The sequence below is a fragment of the Oncorhynchus mykiss genome, chromosome 7 (genome assembly GCF_057628025.1).
Source record: "Oncorhynchus mykiss isolate SJ-2025 chromosome 7, ASM5762802v1, whole genome shotgun sequence".
NCBI classification, from domain to species: Eukaryota; Metazoa; Chordata; class Actinopteri; order Salmoniformes; family Salmonidae; genus Oncorhynchus; species Oncorhynchus mykiss.
In genome coordinates this window covers 44,544,835-44,568,457 of record NC_143028.1, presented here as the reverse complement: position 1 = coordinate 44,568,457, position 23,623 = coordinate 44,544,835, and the positions used below count along the sequence as shown (strand labels likewise).

The following is a 23,623-nucleotide window of genomic DNA, read 5'->3' as shown; positions in this document are numbered from 1 at the left end:
CCCAAATACCGAAATAGGGTGACAATGACACACTTGGTAGCCATTTGTCGTAATTCACAGTTCAGTCCTTAACATGGCTGCTACCTTTGTTACATTTGTCATTTTAGCATCAAGCACATCTTTTGCAACAATGTGCGAGCCAGGAGAACAATATGTTTGTATTCCAACAGAAGAGCACAATTCCAGTAACCTACCACAGTAGAGTTCAGTGATGCGTGCACAGTACAATTTCCCAATGATACATTTACTACTTCAAAGTTTAAAATGGGGGCCGTTGTCCCTAAACCAGTGTTTCCAAAACTCGGTGCTGGGGACCGCAAGGGTCCCCATTTAGATTTTTGCCCTAATACTACACAGCTGATTATTTTTTTTAAATCGAAGCTTGATGATGATTTGATTATTTGAGTCAGCTGTGCAGTGCTAGGGCAAACAACTGGGACATTTGGGAAACCCTGCCCTACACTATCAAACTTGGCGTATTAGGTAACTGAAGCACAGGGAAAGCAACATTGCATCTAGGAGGGATCTTGTAAAAACTATGACTACAGGAGGACATCTCTCTGAAGCAGTAGATACCGAGAAAACAAAACAGAAACACTCTGAATTGTCCACACACCCAAGTGAGTGTAGGCGGAAGTTGTTGGGGGTACTCCAGTGGAGGCTGCTGAGGGAGACCATGTGTTTGATGTATTTGATACCATTCCACTTATTCCGCTCCAGCCATTACCACGAGCCTGTCCTCCCCAATTAATGTGCCACCAACCTCCTGTGGGGTACTCACTCTTTAGTTAAGTGCACTCCACCTTTAAGGCCACTGTCGAACACGCCCTTCCCTCGTCCCCCAGCCAGAATCTGGGCCTTCAGGACTATCTCCTTGGCACCTGAAAAGAGGAGAGAAGGGCACCGTCAGCAGGATAGAGATAGCAGGATAGAGAACCAGGAGCGTTAGACCTCTCCAATCAGTACATCACCACAGATGCCCAGTACACATCCCCCCGTCTCTGAGTCAGATGTCATCTCACCCATCGCCCTGTTCTCTATTAGATCCTGTGCCCCTCCAGAGGAGAGGAGGGGGAGGAGGAGGGGACAAAGGGAGAGATAGGGCTAGCAGGGGAGGTACATGAAGAAGGGTACTCCAGCTCAAGTACGACATTCCCCTCCAGCCCTGCTAATTACAGAGTAAGAAGACAGGATAGAGGGTACCCAGGAGAGGACAGTCGAAAGAACAGGCCCATTATAGACAGCAGGTGAACACACCTATACCAGGCTCTCGCGCACCCATCAACAGACATGATTCCAAAGACATAGGCCCACACACAAACATTAATCTAAACATGTAATGCAACTGTGATTATTATTTTTTTGACCGATGTCTTAATTTGCACTATAATTTGTGCCATGTCGCAATTTCATGCCATTTTAAAGATGCGAACGACACCATATGCCCTACTTGCCCTCCAAGTCCTCTTTCCACACCAGGAGAGAGCACTTCAGGTAGAGCGTTCAGCTGTCTATCCAGCTGCCCTCTGAACACCCTCCCTCTCTACTCAAATGGTGCAACAAGGGCACTTGATGGGATACATATGGTTTTGAGCTATCATTATCCTGGCAGGGAGTTCCGCCATGGGCCAACCAGAACATGCCTAGAAAGGCACGTTGACCTTGGGCCAGGAACATGGCTCCCTCACTAGCGAGGCTCCTCAAGCAGAGTGGAGTGTCTCCAGACGTGCTCTACAGACGAGGCTAAAAGCTCAGGCTGCTACAGTAGGAACAAAACCCAGACAAAGTAGCCTCTGACAAGGTGGCAGGGATTAAACCAATATTGCATTATTGAGCGCTCTCTCCCCTGGGAAGAGGAGGAGGAGAGAATAAAAGGTGAACACATGCAGGGACTGTAAGGCATCATCATTGAATAAATATGTTAATTTAAATTTTAAAAAACACTACCTCGCAAAATTTGACATTTGTTCAAAGCAACATGAAATGGAGTGTCCTGTGTGTGCAGCAGAGAGGGACTGAACAGAGGAAATTACTTTTGTAAAAAAAAAATAAGGACGCCAATGAGGAAGGAAGGTGTTCTTTCTTAGCACTGACAAGAGGCCTGGTGCAAGGTGAGAACAGGAGCACGACAGGGTCCTCTCTGAAAGGAGAAGAGGAGTAAGGGATGAGGAGGATTAAGGCGCAACATGGATAGAAAATGGACAGAAAGTACTGCAAAAAATAATGAGGGAAAATAGAGTGGAGGGAAATGTGTAGACTATATAGCCAGACAGATGATTGGTTATTGAGAGACGGTGCTCCAGAGCATGGTTCTGGACAGTAGTCGATCTCACACTAGGATCACATCAAGGAGCCCTGATAACACACCAAAGCCCAAATAATGACTTATGATTTATCACACAGGAAAGAGAGTAGCTAGATAGACTTAACGGACACCATTGGAGCATATGAAGCATACTTATCGGAAGAAGAAGAGATAAACCCTTTAATGAATGGACCGTTATCTCATCAAAACAATCGCTTGGAAAATTGGCCTCGAATACACATACAAAAAAAAACACACCTAACCTTAACAGTGGCATCTAAAGAACGCCAAACACTTCACTCAGCCTGTTCATGCGTTTCCACTTTTCTCCAACACTGTCATCATTGTAGGTTCCACTGTCATCATTGCTGCCACCACCAAGGCAAAAAAAACTCTGTCCTTTAAAATGCATGGTGAAGTAATGACGCCCTCGAAATATCCCAGTGAAAATGGCACTTGGAGAGAGCAGAGGAGACATTACCCATTAATGCTCCAGACATGAAACATCACCTAACACAGGCAGGACTGTAGACTAATGACTGAAGAACAGTGAGTGGATGAGAGTATTGACATAGGCATGCAGTACCAGAGGAGCAGTATTCCTGCGTTAAACACACACTCTGTCCCTAGACAAGGGGAAACAAGGTCACACGTCTACAACACCTTGTGTGAAGATGTCACACTGAATAGCATTTATGGATCGGTGCGAGTCTTACGGATTCACACACATAGACTACATTGGATTCAATGTGTCTGGTATTTGCTCATCATAAAGTAGGCCTACATCTTGAGGGATATTTATGGTTTTTCTTTATCAATGGCAGCCATTGAAGGCAACAGATTTGTAGAGAAAAATGTGTTCTCTGTTACAGTCAAATACAAAACAAAGACATTGTGTGCTGCCACCATGAGCAATTGCTGATAGTATTGATGTGGGGGTTAAGAGGTACGGTCGTTACATTTTGGGAGATGAGAGATATCTTTCTAACAGCAGGTAGCACAAGAACAACAAAAGAACTCAAGGAGCCAAACAGAGCCAGCACTTTGTTTATTGCATGTAGAGTGATGAAATCAGACACACTATGTGCGGTTTGGCCATGACACAGCACTAACATTTAATATGCAAAAACATGCACAACCAGGACATGATTACAACAGTTATTTATTTTACCTGTGACACTAATATTAATACAATAATACATTCTCAGAAGTTGTGCATATAAGCAGTAAAAGTTGAGGAGAATAGGGAATCCCTACTTTAAAAGTGAAGGAAGGGACAAGCCGGCAGTATTGGATAACCAGCTATCTATTTCATTGGCACCATTTAAGGGCATGACGGATCTGAAAAGGGATATTTTCTCCTCCATTTCGTTTTTCTTTGGGACAGACAGAGAAGTACATCTCCAATCGCATCAGCTGTAATCTGAGTTATACAGCCGTTCCCGGGCTAACTCATTTCCCAGTAATGAACGCAAATGAACTCCCAGCTTATTTACTGATGACAGCAGTCGGCATCGAGGCTGTTACTTCTGCCTCGACAACGTTATCCCTATCTTTTTGTATTCCAAACGTTCTGCCCTGCTCATCTCTCTCTCTGGAAGGATGTAGCCCAGGGGTTAGGGGACAGCAGAGTCTGATATTTCATTAAGCTGTAAAAGCCTGTGCACTGGGGGACTGTATAAAGGGACAGACACAGACTACAAACCAATCTGGAGAGAATTCAAGTTTTATTAGTCGTCGTACTCATGGTATCCCGTCCCATGCTTATTTTCAGGTTCCTTCTCGACAATGCAACAATAAAAAAAATCTTTGTAGTGACTGGGTATATTGATAAACCATCCAAAGTGTAAATAATAACTTCACCATGCTCAAAGGGATGTTCACAGTCTGCTTTTTTTTTTACCCATCTACCAATAGGTGTCCTTTGCAAGGCAATGGAAAAGCTCTCTGGTCTTTGTGGTTGAATCTGTTTTCGAAATCCACTGCTCGACTGAGGGATCTTGCAGATAATTGTATGGGTGTGGTGCAGAGATAGTAGTCTATAGTCTATGGGGGTGCCTCAGGGTTCAATTCTTGGAGTGACTCTCTTCTCTGTATACATCAATGATGTCACTCTTGCTGTTGGTGAGTCTCTGATCCACCCCTACACAGAAAACACCATTCTGCATACTTCTGGCCCCTCTTTGGACACGGTGTTAACAACCCTCCAGACAAGCTTCAATGCTATACAACTCTCCTTCCGCGGTCTCCAATTGCTCTTAAATACAAGTAAAACTAAATGCATGCTCTTCAAACGATCGCTGCCTGCACCTGTCCGCCTGTCCAACATCGCTACTCTGGACGGTTCTGACTTATATGTGGACTATGTGGACAACTACAAATACGTAGGTGTCTGGTTAGACTGGAAACTCTCCTTCCAGACTCACATCAAACATCTCCAATCCAAAGTTAAATCTAGAATTGGCTTCCTATTTCGCAACAAAGCATCCTTCACTCATGCTGCCAAACATACCCTTGTAAAACTGACCATCCTACCGATCCTCAACTTCGGCGATGTCATTTACAAAATAGCCTCCAATACCCTACTCAATAAATTGGATGCAGTCTATCACAGTGCCATCCGTTTTGTCACCAAAGCCCATATACTACCCACCACTGCGACATGTACGCTCTGCTTGGCTGGCCCTCACTTCATACTCGTCGCCAAACCCACCATCTCACGGTCATCTACAAGACCCTGCTAGGTAAAGTCCCCCCTTATCTCAGCTCGCTGGTCACCATAGCATCTCCCACCTGTAGCACGCGCTCCAGCAGGAATATCTCTCTGGTCACCCCCAAAACCAATTCTTCATTTGGCCGCCTCTCCTTCCAGTTCTCTGCTGCCAATAACTGGAACAAACTACAAAAATCTCTGAAACTGGAAACGCTTAGCTCCCTCACTAGCTTTAAGCACCAGCTGTCAGAGCAGCTCACAGATTACTGCACCTGTACATAGCCCACCTATAATTTAGCCCAAACAACTACCTCTCCCCCTACTGTATTTATTTATTTTGCTCATTTGCACTCCATTATTTCTCTCTACTTTGCACATTCTTCCACCGCTAATCATCCATTCCAGTGTTTTACTTGCTATATTGTGTTTACTTTTTTTTAATTTTTATTTTTTTATTTCACCTTTATTTAACCAGGTAGGCTAGTTGAGAACAAGTTCTCATTTGCAACTGCGACCTGGCCAAGATAAAGCATAGCAGTGTGAACAGACAACACAAAGTTACACATGGAGTAAGTAAACAATTAACAACTCAATAACACAGTAGAAAAGAAAAAAAGGGGGGGGAGTCTATATACATTGTGTGCAAAAAGGCATGAGGAGGTAGGCGAATAATTACAATTTTGCAGATTAATAACACTGGAGTGATAAATCAGATGGTCATGTACAGGTAGAGATATTGGTGTGCAAAAGAGCAGAAAGGTAAATAAATAAAAACAGTATGGGGATGAGGTAGGTAAAAATGGGTGGGCTATTTACCGATAGACTATGTACAGCTGCAGCGATCGGTTAACTGCTCAGAAAGCAGATGTTTGAAGTTGGTGAGGGAGATAAAAGTCTCCAACTTCAGCGATTTTTGCAATTCGTTCCAGTCACAGGCAGCAGAGAACTGGAACGAAAGGCGGCCAAATGAGGTGTTGGCTTTAGGGATGATCAGTGAGATACACCTGCTGGAGCGCGTGCTACGGATGGGTGTTGCCATCGTGACCAGTGAATTGAGATAAGGCGGAGCTTTACCTAGCATGAACTTGGCATCATGGCCTTTTTTCGTTGCCTTTACCTCCCTTATCTCACCTCATTTGCTCACATCGTATATAGACTTGTTTATACTGTATTATCGACTGTGTTTGTTTTACTCCATGTGTAACTCTGTGTTGTTGTATGTGGCGAACTGCTTTGCTTTATCTTGGCCAGGTCGCAATTGTAAATGAGAACTTGTTTTCAACTTGCCTACCTGGTTAAATAAAGGTGAAATAAAATGTAAAAAATAAATACATGAGATGAAGTCATTAAAAATCATGTTAAACACTTATTGCTTAGTTACTCACTTAGTGAGTCCATTAAACTTATTTGTTAAGCACATTTTTACTCCTGAATTTATTTAGGCTTGTCATAACAAAGGGGTTGAATACTTACTGATCAAGACATTTCAGATTTGTATTTTGAATACATTTCTAAACATTTCTAAAAACATAATTCCACTTTGACATTATGGGGTATTGAGTTTATGCCAGTGACACAAAAGTGACGCAAGTGTTTAAATTGTGCAGTATTTAGCAATCCTAATACGTGTCTGGTAGCAGCAGTTGTGTAGCGTACGTGAGTGCATGTGCTAAAGTGCAGAGAATTAGAGCAGGTGGTCAGTCCAGTTCAAGTGTTCAGCATTCTGATGGCTTGTACATACCAACAGGCTCAGAGAACAGTTCATGGCTGGGGTCCTTGATGATGCTGCGGGCCTTCCTCAGGGTCCGTTTCGAGTAGATGTCCTGGATGGGTGGGAGCACAGTCCCAGTGATGTATTGGGCCATCTTCACCACATGCTGGAGGGCCTTGCGTTTGTGGACGTAGAAATTCCCGTACCAGGCCGCGATACAACCGGTCAGGATGCTATCGATGGGGCAGCAATAGTATTTGGAAAGGACCCGGGGTGGCATGCTGAATTTCTTCAGCCGCCTAGATATGCTGTTGCTCCCTCTTTGACAAGAGTGGTGGTCGTGTTGGTCCATGTCAAGTCCTCGGTAATGTGAAGGCAGAGGAACTTAAAACTGCTGACTCTCTCTACTGCAGTCCCATTGATGTGGATCAGGACATGTTCCCACCTCTACTTCCTGACGTCAACAATCAAATCTTTTGTTTTGCTGACATTGATGGAGAGGTTGTTGTCCAGGCACCACAATGCCACTTCACTTGCCTCCTCCCTATAGGCCGACTCATCTTTCTTGGTTATCAGGCCTACAACCGTGGTGTTGTCCGAAAACGTGATGGAGATGGTGTCGTGCAAAGCCACAGTCCCGGGTGAACAGCAGAGGGCTGAGGATACACCCCTGGGGGGCCCCTGTGTTATGTGTCAGTACAAAGGAGGCGTTTCTGCCAATCCTCACAGCCTGTTGTCTGCTCGACTGGAAGTCCAGGATCCAGTTGCAGAGAGCAGCGTCCAGACTCAGGGCTCTGAGCTTGGTGTCGAGCTTAGAGGGAACAATAGTGTTTTATGCTGAACTGTCAATGAATAGCATTCTCACATAGGTCTTGTCCAGATGCGTTATGGCCGTGTGAATTCCGATGGATCTGTTAAAGCGGTAGGTAAACTGCAGCGGGTCCAGTATTTGCCCTCAAAATGAGATGCACTCGGTAACAGTCTGTCTGCATGCCACACCATGGAGAGGATAGGGGAAGTCAGACTGAGCAGGCCCAATTCCCAGCTTCCAAGTGTGTGTTTCGGTCTATTGCAAGTAATGTGGCAGCTACACGTAGAAGACTAATCAAAACTCTGGGGAGACAGAAAACACACAGGGACAATCAAAGATTCAGTGTCTCCTATGGGATTCAAACACTATTAGTAGAAAGTAAAAAGGACATTTGCAACATTGTCTATTAGGGGTCTGAAAGTTTAAACATTAAATTAAATTGGGAACCTTAACGTTAATAAAACATTTTTTTTGCCCCCCCCCCCCCAAATTGTAATCACCTTGCTTCTGTGATCTTTCTCTTTGCTAATGACGCAAGAGTGTGTGTTCAGTCTTTGATCTGTTGCGTGCAGAATATCCTAGCCTATTCAATGATGATAGGCCCTGCTTTACTGAAGTTGCGAGATATTGCAAGCCAGGAAATTGGAAAATACGGCATTCCATTGCGACACAGCTTTTGATTGGTGATAGATAGGCCTAGTGCACAATTCTGACTCTGTCTGCCTAGTGGCAGACCTGCCTATACTGTGCCCATCCCCTCTCTCTCTCTCCGTCCCTCGCTAACCCCCTATGAAAGACGCCTTGCGTTTGTGTTCTCAGAAGTACGGCAACTAACAAGACTCCTCCGTTGCAAAAATACTGAATCTTAATGAATAGAATCTGCTTTGAGCGGGTATCATATTTTCTGTGATACAACCTTAATCAAACTCTCAATTCAAGAAATAACGGAATTTAATAACATTCTGGGATAATTTGAAAAGCTACTTCTCCAAGTCACTTTCAACCATTTAGAATCTACATAATGACTTGAATCGAGAATACATCACTCTGCTCTGCAATGAAGACGAGGGTTTCATGCGGCATACAAACTTGTAAGCCTTCATTTCTTTATGACTACTACGAGGCTAATGATAAGCCACCCGAAAAGAGAGTATATGACCTCTTTGAGCTGTGCAATGCTGCTGCACCCTCCATCCTGCTGCGTCTCTGCTCTCCAAGCCAGGTAAAGCCCACTCTAAGGCTGAATCTAATGATGCCGTCTCTGTGGAGCTCTACAGGGGTTCATCCTCAGCCTAGACCTCTGCTGACTGCTACAGTATCACATCCTCCTGTCACTGCCCTCATGACAGCTGACTCCTCGTTAGCCTCGTCCACCTGGGTCCACACAGTGCCAGAACTAACGAGTCCAGAGCTGGACTTCGTGCCACACTACGATAGAGAGGCAGAGTTCAAATCCTTAGACCAGTGTGGAGAATGTTAGTCACTCTGGAGGGAGACAATACCCAGATGTATGGTCATACGTCAAGACCAATGTCTCGATAAAGGCTAGCATACTGTCATCCAAACCAATAGTGGCATTCTATAGGAATAGCAATGGGGGAAAGAGCCGAGGTCATTATGATGAGCATATTGGAGATGAACGCGGCATGTACGCAGCCGCCTTCTGGGTTTCGCGGTGACTTGGTGAGAAGAGTTCCTGCAGGGAACGGTGTGACTTACACTGCTCTGGAGTGATTCATATCACTTTAACCCTGCAACTCTAGGACCACAGTGATGTGTCATAAGCTTCAAGCATTAAATCAAATTGTATTTGTCACATGCGTCACAACAGGTATAGACTAACAGTGAAATGCTTACTTAGATGTCCTTCACATCAATGCAGAGAGAAAGAAAATAGGGAAATAATAAGTAATAACACTAATAAATAACAATAACTTGGCTATATACACTGTACATGGGGTAACAGTACTGAGTCGATCGGCAGGGGTACGAGATAGCTGAGGTAGATATGTACATATAACTAGGAATAAAGTGACTAGGAAACAGGATAGATAATAAACAGTTAACAGGTTGTACAGGAGGGGACTACGAGGCGATAGTCATTTAGACAGGTTACCTTGGCGTTCTTGGGCACAGGGACTATGGTGGTCCGCTTGAAACATGCAGGTATTACAGACAGGGAGAGGTTGAAAATGTCAGCGAAGACACTTGCCAGCTCTTGGTAATCATAATACCACATTATTAGCGCCATCCATACACCATACGGAATATGTCTGAAATAATTCCACAGTATCTCCACATACAATGAGCAGGTTAAGCAACATAATGAGGAGGAAATACCATAAGCTGCTTATAGAAATCTGCTCTTTCAAGACAGCCTTACTTTCCAAAGCCTATTTACAGCTATTAAGGGAATTTCAGTGAGCATTTATTTTTCTCCCGTTTCAAGACTTCTGCCAGCTATGATGCTATGAACAGACTAAGCCTATACAGGGAAAGCAGAGGTCTACAACATGGCTTTTTAGATACTACAAGCATCACATACATTGCTCTGCCTACTGCAGAGCAATGTACACATACATTGCTCTCACCATACTGCAATAAACTTTGCATATGGGCATACAGTAGGCCGTGCATGTGTAGGCCGTCAGCGCCGGTCCGGTCTTGTCCAGTCTGCGTTAAAAAACTTGTGCTGAAACCAGCTCCTCCTCGTCCTCTCCCGTGTCACCTCTCCCCAGGAACATGTCCTCTTGGCAGGGAATGACACACAAAAAACTCTTCACACCATCCGTCTTCCTGTTCTAGGGGGCCTAAGCCATTCTGTCTGTCACCAAGAGGCATGCTGGGAAAAGGGCAGTGTTGCGGAGATAGGCCTACCTGCAGCTCCACAGACTAACTTGCTGCACACTCATTCTGCCCTCCGTCTGATCCTCTAGTAAAACGAGAACGCTGATGTTTTCCTGGCTGTGGCACTTCAGTTCGTACTTGGTAGTTGGAATCAGGAGAGCAGCAGCAGAGAGCATGGCTGTTTTGATTTGACATTAACAGTTACACTAATAGCTATGGAAATGCACTTGGCTACCTGATAAACATTTGCATAATACTCCATTCAAACACCATGGTGCTCAGGGAGGGAATCCACACACTTGTTTAGAGAGAATAAATATTTTCTCGGCAAAAACATCATTGAAAAAAATAAGATGTTCTCCATGCAGAATAATTCCTCAGTTCTCTCTAAGAGTGTAAAAATAATGTTGTATAAGGAAAACTCCTTATTTCACATAATAGCAGGGCTGGGACCATTCCAGGATCACCATATTTCTTTGTGTTTTGTTTCCTTTCCATGATACTAACATCGGCCCAGCCCTAATAGCATTACAAATCCTCATGCAATCCACTTGCTGACTCCATTTTGTCATATACACACACACACACACACGTCTTAGGGTAGGGAAGCCCTGATTGAGTCTATGCCAGCCAGAGGATTGGGTGCTTGCTGTTTGTGACCCAAAACTATTGCTGCTATCTCCATCTGCCCTCTAGAGAGTACTCTGCTAGCTGACAACATTCATGACTAAAGTGTATGTCAATCAAAATCCTATTCTTACTTCCCAATGCTGTTTGCCTGTTTCTCCACATCTTCCTCTCCCCAAGCCTCTCAGAACCAGCACAACATATCTGAAGTTTTGGACCAACCCAGTGATTACATTATGCAACTCCCCAATCTGACACTGCACACATTCCATTAAGAGAGACTCGTGTCTAGCATCATCGAGCATGCCTGTGATTCCATTTCCATTTAGAGAAGATGCACCTTGATCAAACCATTCCCATCATACACACAGGGGCATTTCCCCCTGAGACACCAGTGTCATCAATGTTTATGGTAATGTTAGCTCTAGTGTTAGTGTTTCCATCAGGAGTGTGACACTAAAGACTTGTGAAGAGCAGAATCAACAACTTCTGCATTAAAACATTTGCTTTGTGATAAGGTGTTAAACATGCAGGGTGTCAGCCCACGTTTACTGTAGGGCTGCATGATATGAGAGAAAAAAATTTGTAATTGCGATTTCTTTTAGCATGTATTGTGATTGCGATTTGACTTGCGATATAGATCAAAACCATAGGGTGAACTGTTGCAAAGTGGAAAGCAGCATCATTATTGTTTGTAACAATCTGTTGACTGCATTTGACAGTTTGACTGCAACAGAACAGCATGCCATCTTAGGGGGTTCACACACTTGATCCCTTTCAGACATTTTTTTTACTCAATGCGGTTCGTTTAATTGTTTTGTGCAGTGTGAACACTCCAAAAGAACTCTGACCCCTCAAAAGAGCCTCCGAAGTGAACAGACCATCTCGAGAGGTGGTCTAAGTTCTGTTCACTTGAATTCCACGGTCCGGTTACCTTTTTATAGGGCAATGTGAACACAATGCTCCCCAGGTTCACTTACTCCCACACCAAACACCAGACTCCTGCAACATTTCCCGTCATAACCCCTCATACCAGACTACTGCAACAACATTTCCCGTCCTAACCCCTCACACCAGACTACTGCAACAACATTTCCCCTGTCATAACCCCTCACACCAGACTACTGCAGCAACATTTCCCCATCATAACCCCTCACACCAGACTACTGTAACAACATTTCCCCATCATAACCCCTCACACTAGACTACTGCAACATTTCCACTGTCATAACCCCTCACACCAGACTACTGAAACAACATTTCCCCTGTCATAACCCCTCACACCAGACTACTGCAACAACATTTCCCGTCATAACCCCTCACACCAGACTACTGCAACAACATTTCCCGTCATAACCCCTCACACCAGACTACTGCAACAACATTTCCCGTCATAATCCCTCACACTAGACTACTGCAGCAACATTTCCCCGTCATAACCCCTCACACCAGACTACTGCAACAACATTTCCCGTCATAACCCCTCACACCAGACTACTGCAACAACATTTCCCGTCATAATCCCTCACACTAGACTACTGCAGCAACATTTCCCCGTCATAACCCCTCACACCAGACTACTGCAACAACATTTCCCGTCATAACCCCTCACACCAGACTACTGCAACAACATTTCCCGTCATAACCCCTCACACCAGACTACTGCAACAACATTTCCCGTCATAATCCCTCACACTAGACTACTGCAGCAACATTTCCCGTCATTACCCCTCACACTAGACTACTGCAGCAACATTTCCCGTCATAACCCCTCACACCAGACTACTGCAACAACATTTCCCATCATAACCACTCACACCAGTCTACTGCAACAACATTTACCCTGTCATAACCCCTCACACCAGACTACTGCAATATTTCCCCTGTCATAACCCCTCACACTAGACTACTGCAACAACATTTCCCATCATAACCACTCACACAAGTCTACTGCAACAACATTTACCCTGTCATAACCCCTCACACCAGACTACTGCAATATTTCCCCTGTCATAACCCCTCACACTAGACTACTGCAACAACATTTCCCATCAAAACCACTCACACCAGACTACTGCAGCAACATTTCCCGTCATTACCCCTCACACCAAACTACTGCAGCAACATTTTCCCATCATAACCACTCACACCAGTCTACTGCAACAACATTTCCCGTCATAATCCCTCACACTAGACTACTGCAACAACATTTCCCCTGTCATAACCCCTCACACCAGTCTACTGCAACAACATTTCCCCTGTCATAACCCCTCACACCAGACTACTGCAACAACATTTCCCCTGTCATAACCCCTCACACTAGACTACTGCAACAACATTTCCCCTGTCATAACCCCTCACACCAGACTACTGCAACAACATTTCCCCTGTCATAACCCCTCACACTACACAACCGCAACAGTGTTTTCCCTGCCATAACACCACACATTGGTGCCACAAAAGAGAGAAGATGATGCGCAGGGGCATATTCTTTATGCCGATTCTGTTGCAAAACGTTTCTTTAACGGAAGCAGACGGAACGAAACGGGGAGGAACCTACCTGAATTTGTCCAACAAACTCATTTTAGTTGAATGTTTGGATAATGATCACACCCCAGGTTTGTGAAAAAAAAAACTGTTTTTGGGATAGTGATAAGCGATTGTCAAGGATGAACAGAAATTCCAAAATGTGTGTGGAGTTTTTAGTTCAGCTAAGAGAGCTTTATAAGCGGTTTATTCGATTGTGCGATTTGAATAGTGTAAAAACGTACATCATCTATTCTAGCTCTTAAAGGGGCAGTAGTGTACATTGGGTGTACAATTTTCAATTACAGCATTATTTAATCTGCAGTTATTCTTCTGCTGTTTATTATGTTACCAATAATATTTACATTAACATTCACATATATTTACATGCAGTATCTTCTGATTACAATTATATCTCATCTTTTAACTAAATTGCAATCCATTAGCTATCATCTCCAGAGTGCACCCCGAGTGCGTCGAGTGAATGTTGGAAAAAGATATATATATTTTTTCTAAACATGGAATGTGAATGCAAAGAGGACTCGAACCCCAAAATAGGTGAAGTGAACTGGCAAAAAAAGTTTCTTCCTCATTCAAAAGGCAAGAGCAGTGTGAATACAAAGAGAACTATGTTCACTTTAAAGACGACTACTACTCTCTGTTTATCATATATGCATAGTCATGTTAACTTCTCTAGGGTAGGGGGAATTGGGCTTGGGAATTTTGGATGAAAAGTTTCTAAAACTTCTAAAACTATAAAGTGTTTTTGAAATCTTACACAGCGGTTGCATTAAGGAGAAGTCTATCTATAATTCCGTGCATAATAGTTGCGGCTCTCTGCAAAATCACCGGATGTTTTGGAACTACTGAACATAACGTGCCAATGTAAACTCAGATTTCTGGATATAAATATGAACTTTACTGAACAAAACATACATGTATTGTGTAACATGAAGTCCTATGAGTGTCATCTGATGAAGATCAAAGGTTAGGGATTCATTTTCTCTATTTCTGCTTTTTGTGACTCCTCTCTTTGGCTGGAAAAATGGCTGTGTTTTTCTGTGACTTGGCTCTGACCTAACATAATCGTTTGGTTTCGTCGTAAAGCCTTTTTGAAATCAGACACTGTGGCTGGATTTACAACAAGTGTATCTTTAAAATGGTGTAAAATACATATATGTTTGAGGAATTTTAATTATGGGATTTCTGTTGTTTTGAATTTGGCGCCCTGCAGTTTCACTGGCTGTTGACAAGGTGGGACACTAGCGTACCATACCTACATGTACATACTACCTGTATATAGCCTTTGCTACTGTTATTTTCAAATGTCTTTTAACAGTTGTTTTATTTCTTTACCTACCTACACACACACCTTTTTTTCCCGCACTATTGGTTAGGGCCTGTACGTAAGCACTTCACTGTAAGGTCTACCTACACCTGTTGTATTCGGCACACGTCACAAATAAACTGAGAGTTTTTGAGATTGGTTATTTTAAAGAGGACTATTGCAACATAGATACTGCACATGTCAATATTGCAATTTCAATGTGCAATCGATTAATTGTGCAGCCCTAGCTCAGTTCGCCGTTGTTAAGTCAATGCAGGCTGAACAGTACCAGTGGACTGGCCTTTTCCCCAAGTCAGAGCAGGTCCACCGAAGCCATGGCACGGTGAGACACGGAGCCATTCCGAGGAGGCTGGAAACACAAAAGTCTGATCCTTTTTGGTAAAACAATGGGGTCTCAAGTGGAAATGCCCCATAGGTGAAAGCATCAGGTATCAGACAGTACAATAGTGCTGTCCTGTCCACTTGGCTAGTATAAAAGGATGTATTAGGTCCAGCTGTGCCGGAACCTGATCCCAACACTTCTGATAAACACAAGACAGGAGTGATCTTGCTGGAGATAACACTTATACAGCTCTCGTTGTATTTGCGAGTGCTTGCACTCCTCAAACGACAGGCTTGTTTTCTAGAGGGGAAGATAACAGTGGGCTTAACAGTGCTTGAAGTGTGTGTGAGGCAGTGTTGGCTGGCTAAGGAGGGAGGTGTGGACAGAGACTAGGAGAGTCCATCCATGTTGGCCAGCTTTACAATGCTCAGACTCCAGTCTTCTCCAAATCCCTCACTCAGCAGAGACAGGGGTTGCACGGAATCTGACGGCTCATTGGATACTCAAGACAATATCATACTGTTTGATGTTAATCAATTAACAAGGCTACTTCTAAAGTTGATGGAGAACGCAATTTATTTAACTATGGTTAGGTCTAGGGCTGTGGCGGTTAGAACATTTTGTCAGCATATTGTCATGCAAAAGTCTGCCGGTCTACTGGTAATTGACCGTTAATGAACAAACACATTCAGCATCTCCAGACCTCCACACATACAAGCCGCTGATGTACGCCGTTGGAACATCTACATTTTAAAATGTAGAATAAATAAATAAAGAATAAATCAATTAGACACCATCACAATAAATCCTTTATTTATTTATTTTAGGCAGGTATACAGAAACATTATGTGAAGAAAATGTATTTCAGAAAAACAGAATAGGAGTTGGCTTACTGTATGTTATCTGGCTATGTGGCATGCCATAAACTGTAGGCTAGTTCATTTAGCAGAGAAGATAGGCTATTTTATATGATAGTAAGAATAATATAATTTAATAAATAAAGGATCTTTCCCATTCCGCATATGAAGTGGCTATGTTGAGAGTAAAGTGATCATTTGAAACAAGTCCGACACACTAGATTTAGAGTTTTGGCAACTTTAGTTGTGAATGACACAAACCTTAGAATGTCTTAAAAATCTGAACATATGGGCTGCATGATGCAACTATAGGCTAATGGTGACGTAAGAAGTCTGTACAGCTGTCCTCCTCATCAAGTGATCATATTTTCACCCATCAGACTATTCTCAATTTAATCTTATCTTTACTAATATGTAAAATGAGTTTAGATTAGAATAGCCCATTATCCAATGGGCAGGAACGGGGGCAGGGCAAAGTAGCCGACCTGTCATCTAGATGCACTCGAATAGTGAATGGATGCCATGCGCTTTCCTGCCGGTCCGTTTTTCAATGATGCCAGGTAGGCTACTTCAGTTTTTTAGATGAGCATATGAGCAGCTGAGAAATAAATAGAAGAACCCTTATTTCACTCCAAGCATCAACTACTGTTTAAGGAGCATGCTTTCACTGTGCGACAGGTGATATTCCGCCCAAACTTTGAATACCATGGGCTCTCGAACCTGGTTCCTGCAGCTACCAAGTGCTTAATTTGGGAAATCGAGTGAAATCTGTTCGGGAACATCGATAATAACATGTTTTCACAACTAAACATATTTCACTAATCTGTTGACAGCCCCTCTATCTGGGCACTCGAGAAAGGAATAAAGAAGCGAGGGGAGAAGACGGAAATGCATCGTGGTGAGATCCTGTATAGCTAAAGGTAATATCATCCAAAGAATGATGAAAAAAAAAAATCCCATTTACTAGGTTATTACAAATACAAATTCACTACAACTCTAGGCTAACTGTAATCCACCCTGCACAATCGATGAACAAACAGAATCACCTAGGGCAGGGCTGCTCAACCCTCTTCCTGGAGATCTACCGTCCTGTGGGTTTTCAGTCCAACCCTAATTTAACACACCTGATTCTACTAATTAGCTGCTCAACAAGACCTTAACTAGCTGAATCAGATACGCTAAATTAGGGTTGGACCGAAAACCTACAGGACAGTAGATCTCCAGGAAGAGGGTTGGGCAGCCCTGGCCTAGGGCTATGGGTTCTCTCCCAGACATTTTGGAGGTAGCATAAGGTAACCAGTCCATCCAGTATGCATAATAATATGGTCCACACTCAAAGGAGATTACTCAAATGTGTTTAATTTTAGAATATAGGCTAGACCAATTATGTGATGTTTTATTTTTTTATATTTTGTTATGTTTTTCTGCCATGCATAATATGCGGTAGGCTATGTATTACATAACGGCACAATCAATTTTCATTCAGGTTTATTTTCGGACTTGGGCTCATAAGCCAATGTATAAGCTCTAATATGCATTTTGGTGTTTTTAATTCATCATCACCTTAGAAAGCACTATACATTTTATGTCAAGCTTTTAAACTACATCCACAACGACCATGTTTTACAATTTCAACCTGCTACTGAACCGCTTTCTTTAAATTGCATTTATGTCAGTGGTTGGAGGAACAATAGAGCCCTGAGTACCAGGCCATTAGGACCACATGGCCGCTAGAAAGTTGGGTACTACCAAAGCATGTCCAGAGTGCATAAAAGCAGATTACCGTGACTGAACGGTCAAGTGGAATTTTACTGCAGTCACGACTTATGAGTGCCGGTAATACGGTCACTGCAACAGCCCTAGGTAGGACTACATCTAGTCCTACTCCTGTGTGTTTTAGCATGGCTAGAATGCAGGCCTCATCCCAAGTAATTTCCAGTCATTGGTGGGAAAAGCATCATTATCAAACAGCGTGCAGCGTAATAGAATGGAATGAGAATGGGTCCCAATGTATGCCGCAGTCCAGACAAAGGAATTTAAAAAACTGGAACGAATGCACAGCCTAGACCGAGAAGAAGAAAAAGTCATTGTATTTCTTATTACAAATTTACTGCTCAATGGAGCACGGAATAGCCCTAATAAAACAAGCAATTTAGAGGCAACATTACCAAAATAATGGCGCCATACCTCCTGCCTGAACAAGTGTTGGAAGCGTTGGCGAGGCGACGCATCAGGGCCTAAAGTGTGAGCAACGGTAATGTTCCTCCCGCAATATCAGCCGTCATGAGTCCAAAATTACATTTTGATTTGTGAGGTCCCTGAAACGCAGCTCAAATTCCTCATAATGTATTTACAAAATAATTTGAGAGGGATTCCAATTGTTTTACCACAGACACACAAATCAGAGATGTAATTATGTCTATTTATGATCCAAACTCAAAGATTTCCGTAACAGCAGCGGTGGCTTTTTGTTTAGCTTTCCTTCACAGCGCACACTCACACATTCTATTAGTGATTGGGGCCTGAGCAGGTTATTGTAGCTGGCTGCAGCTGCACCTTTATGAAAGAAAGTGGGTGTTATACAAACACAGGAACATTGCACACACTGGGCATAAACATACTCATATAATCTCACACAACGGGGTCTTCCTGGGGCATACATCTACATTAGCACTCACTTCAGTCATCACAAAGTGGTTAGAGAGGCAAGTCAAAGACCACGTCACCTCCTTTCCCGACACACTCAACCCTCTCCAATTCACCTACCACCCTGACAGGTCCATCATGGGTGACGCAATTGCCAATGCCCTTACCCACATGGACAAAAGGAATGCATATATGTGAGGATGCTGTTCATCGACTACAGCTCGGCCTTCAATACCATAGTGCCCTGTAAATTCATCACAAAGCTCACAACCCTGGGACTGAACTCCTCCCTATGCAACTGGGTCCTGGACTTCCTGGCGGGGGCCCCACAAGGGTGCCCTCAGTCCCCTCCTGTACTCCCTTTATAACCATGACTGCGTGGCCTCACACAGTTCCAACTCCCTCATCAAGTTCGCTGACGACACAACATTAGTAGGCCGGATTACCAACAACGATGAAACTGCCTACACAGTTTCATAGGACCCTGATGGCACAGGACATAGGACCCTGATGGCATGGTGCCAGGTAAAAACTCTACCCCAACATCAGAAAAACAAAGGAGCTGATCGTGGACTTCAGGAGGAACTAGGTTGGGAGCACCCCCATCCTCAACTGGGCCGTCGTGAAGACAGTCAAAATCTTCAAGTTCCTCGACATACACATCTACGGTGAGCTGAAATAGTCAAACCACACAAACCTCAGCAGGCTGAAGACATTTGGCCTCTCCCTGAAGGCCCTCATAGTATTCTACAGAAGCACCATTGAGATAATAGTCAGGCTGCAACACAGCCTGGTATAGTAACTCCTCCGCAGCTGACTGCAAAGCTCTACAGAGCGTGGTACACTCAGCCGAACACGCCATTGGATGCACACTGCCTGCCCTCCAAAAGATCTACAACGACAGCTGCTGCAGGAAGACCATCAAGGACCTCAGCCACCCGAGCCACGGCTGTTCCACGGCCATCATTCAGACAAGGGCAGTATAGGAGTATCATAGGAGTATTAAAAACAGTCAGACTGGCCAATAGCTTCTACCCCCAGACCATCAGGAGTCTGAATAGCCAAAAGGCAGTAACCTCCTCCCTCTCTCCCCCTCCTGCCTCCCGGACTTCCTACCACTGCCCCATCCTTGAGGATCCCCTTAAGGATGTTCTACCCCCCAACAAACATTACCCTGCCAACACCTCCCAATGGACATTTATCACCATTACACAGCGGTAAATGTAAAAAAATATATATTTATTTGGGAAGTGTCGGTTCAGACAGACAGACAGACGTCAGAGGTTTACCTACACTTAGGTTGGAGTCATTAAAACTTGTTTTTCAACCACTCCACAAATTTCTTGTTAACAAACTAGTTTTGGCAAGTTAGTAAGGACATCTACTTTGTGTATGATAAGTACTTTCAAACCATTTTTGCAGACAGATAATTTAACTTATAATTGACTGTATCACAATTCCAGTGGGTCAGAAGTTTACATACACTAAATTCACTGTGACGTTAAACAGCTTGGAAAATTCCAGAAAATGATGTCATGGCTTTAGAAGCTTCTGATACCACTCAGGAAGCCGTCAAACCACTCAGGAAGGAGACGCGTTCGGTCTCCTAGAGATGAACGTACTTTGGTGTGAAAAGTGCAAATCAATCCCAGAACAACAGCAAATGACCTTGTGAAGATGCTGGAGGAAGCAGGTACAAATGTATCAACATCCACAGTAAAATGAGCCCTATATCGACATAACCTGAAAGGCCGCTCAACAAGGAAGGCACTGCTCCAAAACCGCCATAAAAAAGCCAGACTATGGTTTGCAACTGCACATGGGGACAAAGATCGTACTTTTTGAAGAAATGTCCTCTGGTCTGATGAAACAAATATAGAACTGTTAGACCATAATGACCATCGTTATGTTTGGAGGAAAGGGGGAGGCTTGCAAGTCAAAGAACACCATCCCAACCGTGAAGCATGGGGGTGGCAGCATCATGTTGCGGGGGTGCTTTGCTGCAGGAGGGACTGGTGCACTTCACAAAATAGATTGTATCATGAGAAGGGAAAATGATGTAGATATATTGAAGCAACATCTCACGACATCAGTCAGGAAGTTAAAGTGTGTGCGAGCAAGGAGGCCTAAAAACCGGACTCCGTTACACCACTTATTGTGGGAAGCTTGTGGAAGGCTACCCGAAATGTTTGACCCAAGTTAAACAATTTAAAGGCAATCCTATCAAAAACTAATTGAGTGCATGTAAACTTCTGACCCACCTCAGTCACTGGCTTTATCAATAAGTGCATTGAGGACGTCGTCCCCACAGTGACTGTACGTACATACTAGAGGTCGACCGATTATGATTTTTCAACGGCGATACCGATAATTGGAGGACCAAAAAAGCAGATTACGATTAATCGTCCGATTTTTTAAATTGTATTTGTAATAATAATGACAATTACAACAATACTGAATGAACACTTATTTTAACTTAATATAATACATCAATAAAATCAATTTAGCCTCAAGTAAATAATGAAACATGTTCAATTTGGTTTAAATAATGCAAAAACAAAGTGTTGGAGAAAAAAGTAAAAGTGAAATATGTGCTATGTAAGAAAGCTAACGTTTCAGTTCCTTGCTCAGAACATGAGAACATATGAAAGCTGGTGGTTCCTTTTAACATGAGTCTTCAATAATCCCAGGTAAGAAGTTTAAGGTTGTAGTTATTATAGGAATTATAGGACTATTTCCCTCTATACCATTTGTATTTCATTAACCTTTGACTATTGGATGTTCTTGTAGGCACTTTAGTATTGCCAGCGTAACAGTATAGCTTCCGTCCCTCTCCTCGCTCCTCCCTGGGCTCGAACCAGCAACACAACGACAACAGCCACCATTGAAGCAGCGTTACCCATGCAGAGCAAGGGGAACAACTACTAGAAGGCTCAGAGCAAGTGACTTTTGAAATGCTATTAGCGCGCGCTAACTAGCTAGCCATTTCACTTCGGTTACACCAGCCTCATCTCGGGAGTTGATAGGCTTGAAGTCATAAACAGCGCAATGCTTGACGCACGGCGAAGAGCTGCTGGCAAAACGCACGAAAGTGCTGTTGAATGAATGTTTACGCGCCTGCTTCTGCCTACCACCGCTCAGTAAGATACTTAGATACTTGTATGCTTAGTCAGATTATATACAACGCAGGACACGCGTATAGATAATATCTAGTAATATCATCAACCATGTGTAGTTAACTAGTGATTATGATTGATTGATTGTTTTTTTATAAGATAAGTTTAATGCTAGCTAGCAACTTACCTTGGCTTACTGTATTCGCGTAACAGGCAGTCTCCTTGTGGAGTGCAACGAGAGAGAGGCAGGATGTGTTCTTAACTGACTTGCCTAGTTAAATAAAAGGTATAATTTTTTTAAATGTCATTTATATTTAAAAAATAAAATAAATAAAATCGGCGCCTAAAAATACCGATTTCCGTTTGTTATGAAAACTTGAAATTGGCCATTCCGATTAATCGGTCGACCTCTAGTACATACCCCAACCAGAAGCCATGATTACTGGCAACATTTGCACTGAGCTAAAGGGTGGATCTGCCGCTTTCAAGGAGTGGGACTCTAACCCGGGAGCTTATAAGAAATCTCTCCATGCCCTCTGATGAACCATCAACAGGGAAAGCTCCAATACAGGACTAAGATCGAATCGTACTACACCGACTCCAACGCTTGTCGGATGTGGCAGGACTTGCAAACTATTACAGACTACAAAGGGAAGCACAACCGAGAGCTGCCTAGTGACACAAGCTTACCAGATTGACTAAATAACTTTATGCTCACGCCGAGGAAAGTAAAACTGAAACAAACATGAGAGCATCAGCTGTTCTGGACAGCTGGGCCAGACAGATTACCAGGATGTGTACTGTCTTTACTGACATTTTAAACCTCTCCCTGTCTGAGTCTGTAATACCAACATGTTTCAAGCAGACCACCATAGTCTTTGTGCCCTAGAACATTAAGGTAACCTGCCTAAATGACTATCAACCCGTAGCACTCACGTCTGTAGCCATGAAATGCTTTGAAAGGCTGGTCATGGCTCACATCAAAACCATTATCCCAGAATCCCTAGACCCACTCCAATTTGCATAACGCACCAACACATCCACAGATGATGCAGTCTCTATTGCACTCCACACTGCCCTTTCCCACCTATGTAAGGAACACCTATGTAAGAATGCTATTCATGTACTACAGCTCAGCGTTCAACACCCTAGTGCCCTCAAATCTCCCTCTGCAACTGGATCCTGGACTTCCTGACAGGCCACCCCCAGGTGGAAAGGCTAGGTAACAACACATCTACCATGCTGATCCTCAACACGGGGGCCCCTCAGGGGTGCATGCTCAGTCCCCTCTGGTACTCCATGTTCACTCATGACTGAAAAGCCAGGCACGACCCCAACGCCATCATTAAGTTTGCTGATGACACAACGAAAACGATGAGACAGCCTATAGGGAGGAGGTCAGAGACCTGACCGTGTGGTGCAAGGACAACAACCTCTCCCTCAACATGATCAAGACAAAGGAGATGATTGTGGACTACAGGTTAAAGGAGGACCGAGCACGCCCCCATTATCATCGACGGGGCTGTAGCGGAGCAGGTTGAGAGCGTCAAGTTTCTTGGCGTCCACATCAACAACAAACTAACACACCAAGACAATAATGATGAGGGCATGAAAAAACCTATTCCCCCTCAGGAGAAAATATTTAGGATGGTTCCTCAGATCCTCAAAAGGTTTTACAGCTGCACCATCGAGAGCTTCCTGACGGGTTGCATCACTGCCTGGTATAAAAACCGCTCAGCCTCCGACCGCAACACACTACAGAGGGTAGCGCGTACGGCCCAGTACATCGCCGGG

At 43.6% G+C, this 23,623-nt stretch overlaps 1 protein-coding gene across 1 annotated transcript in view; it reads right to left on the bottom strand.

The window, feature by feature from the left end:
- LOC110527962 (succinate-CoA ligase GDP-forming subunit beta) overlaps positions 1 to 23,623 on the bottom strand; it is a 127,676-nt gene that overhangs the window by 56,343 nt on the left and 47,710 nt on the right. The window contains exon 3 of the mRNA XM_021609613.3: positions 782 to 881. Coding sequence (XP_021465288.1) covers positions 782 to 881 — 100 coding nt within the window. The remainder of the gene's footprint in view (positions 1 to 781; positions 882 to 23,623) is intronic.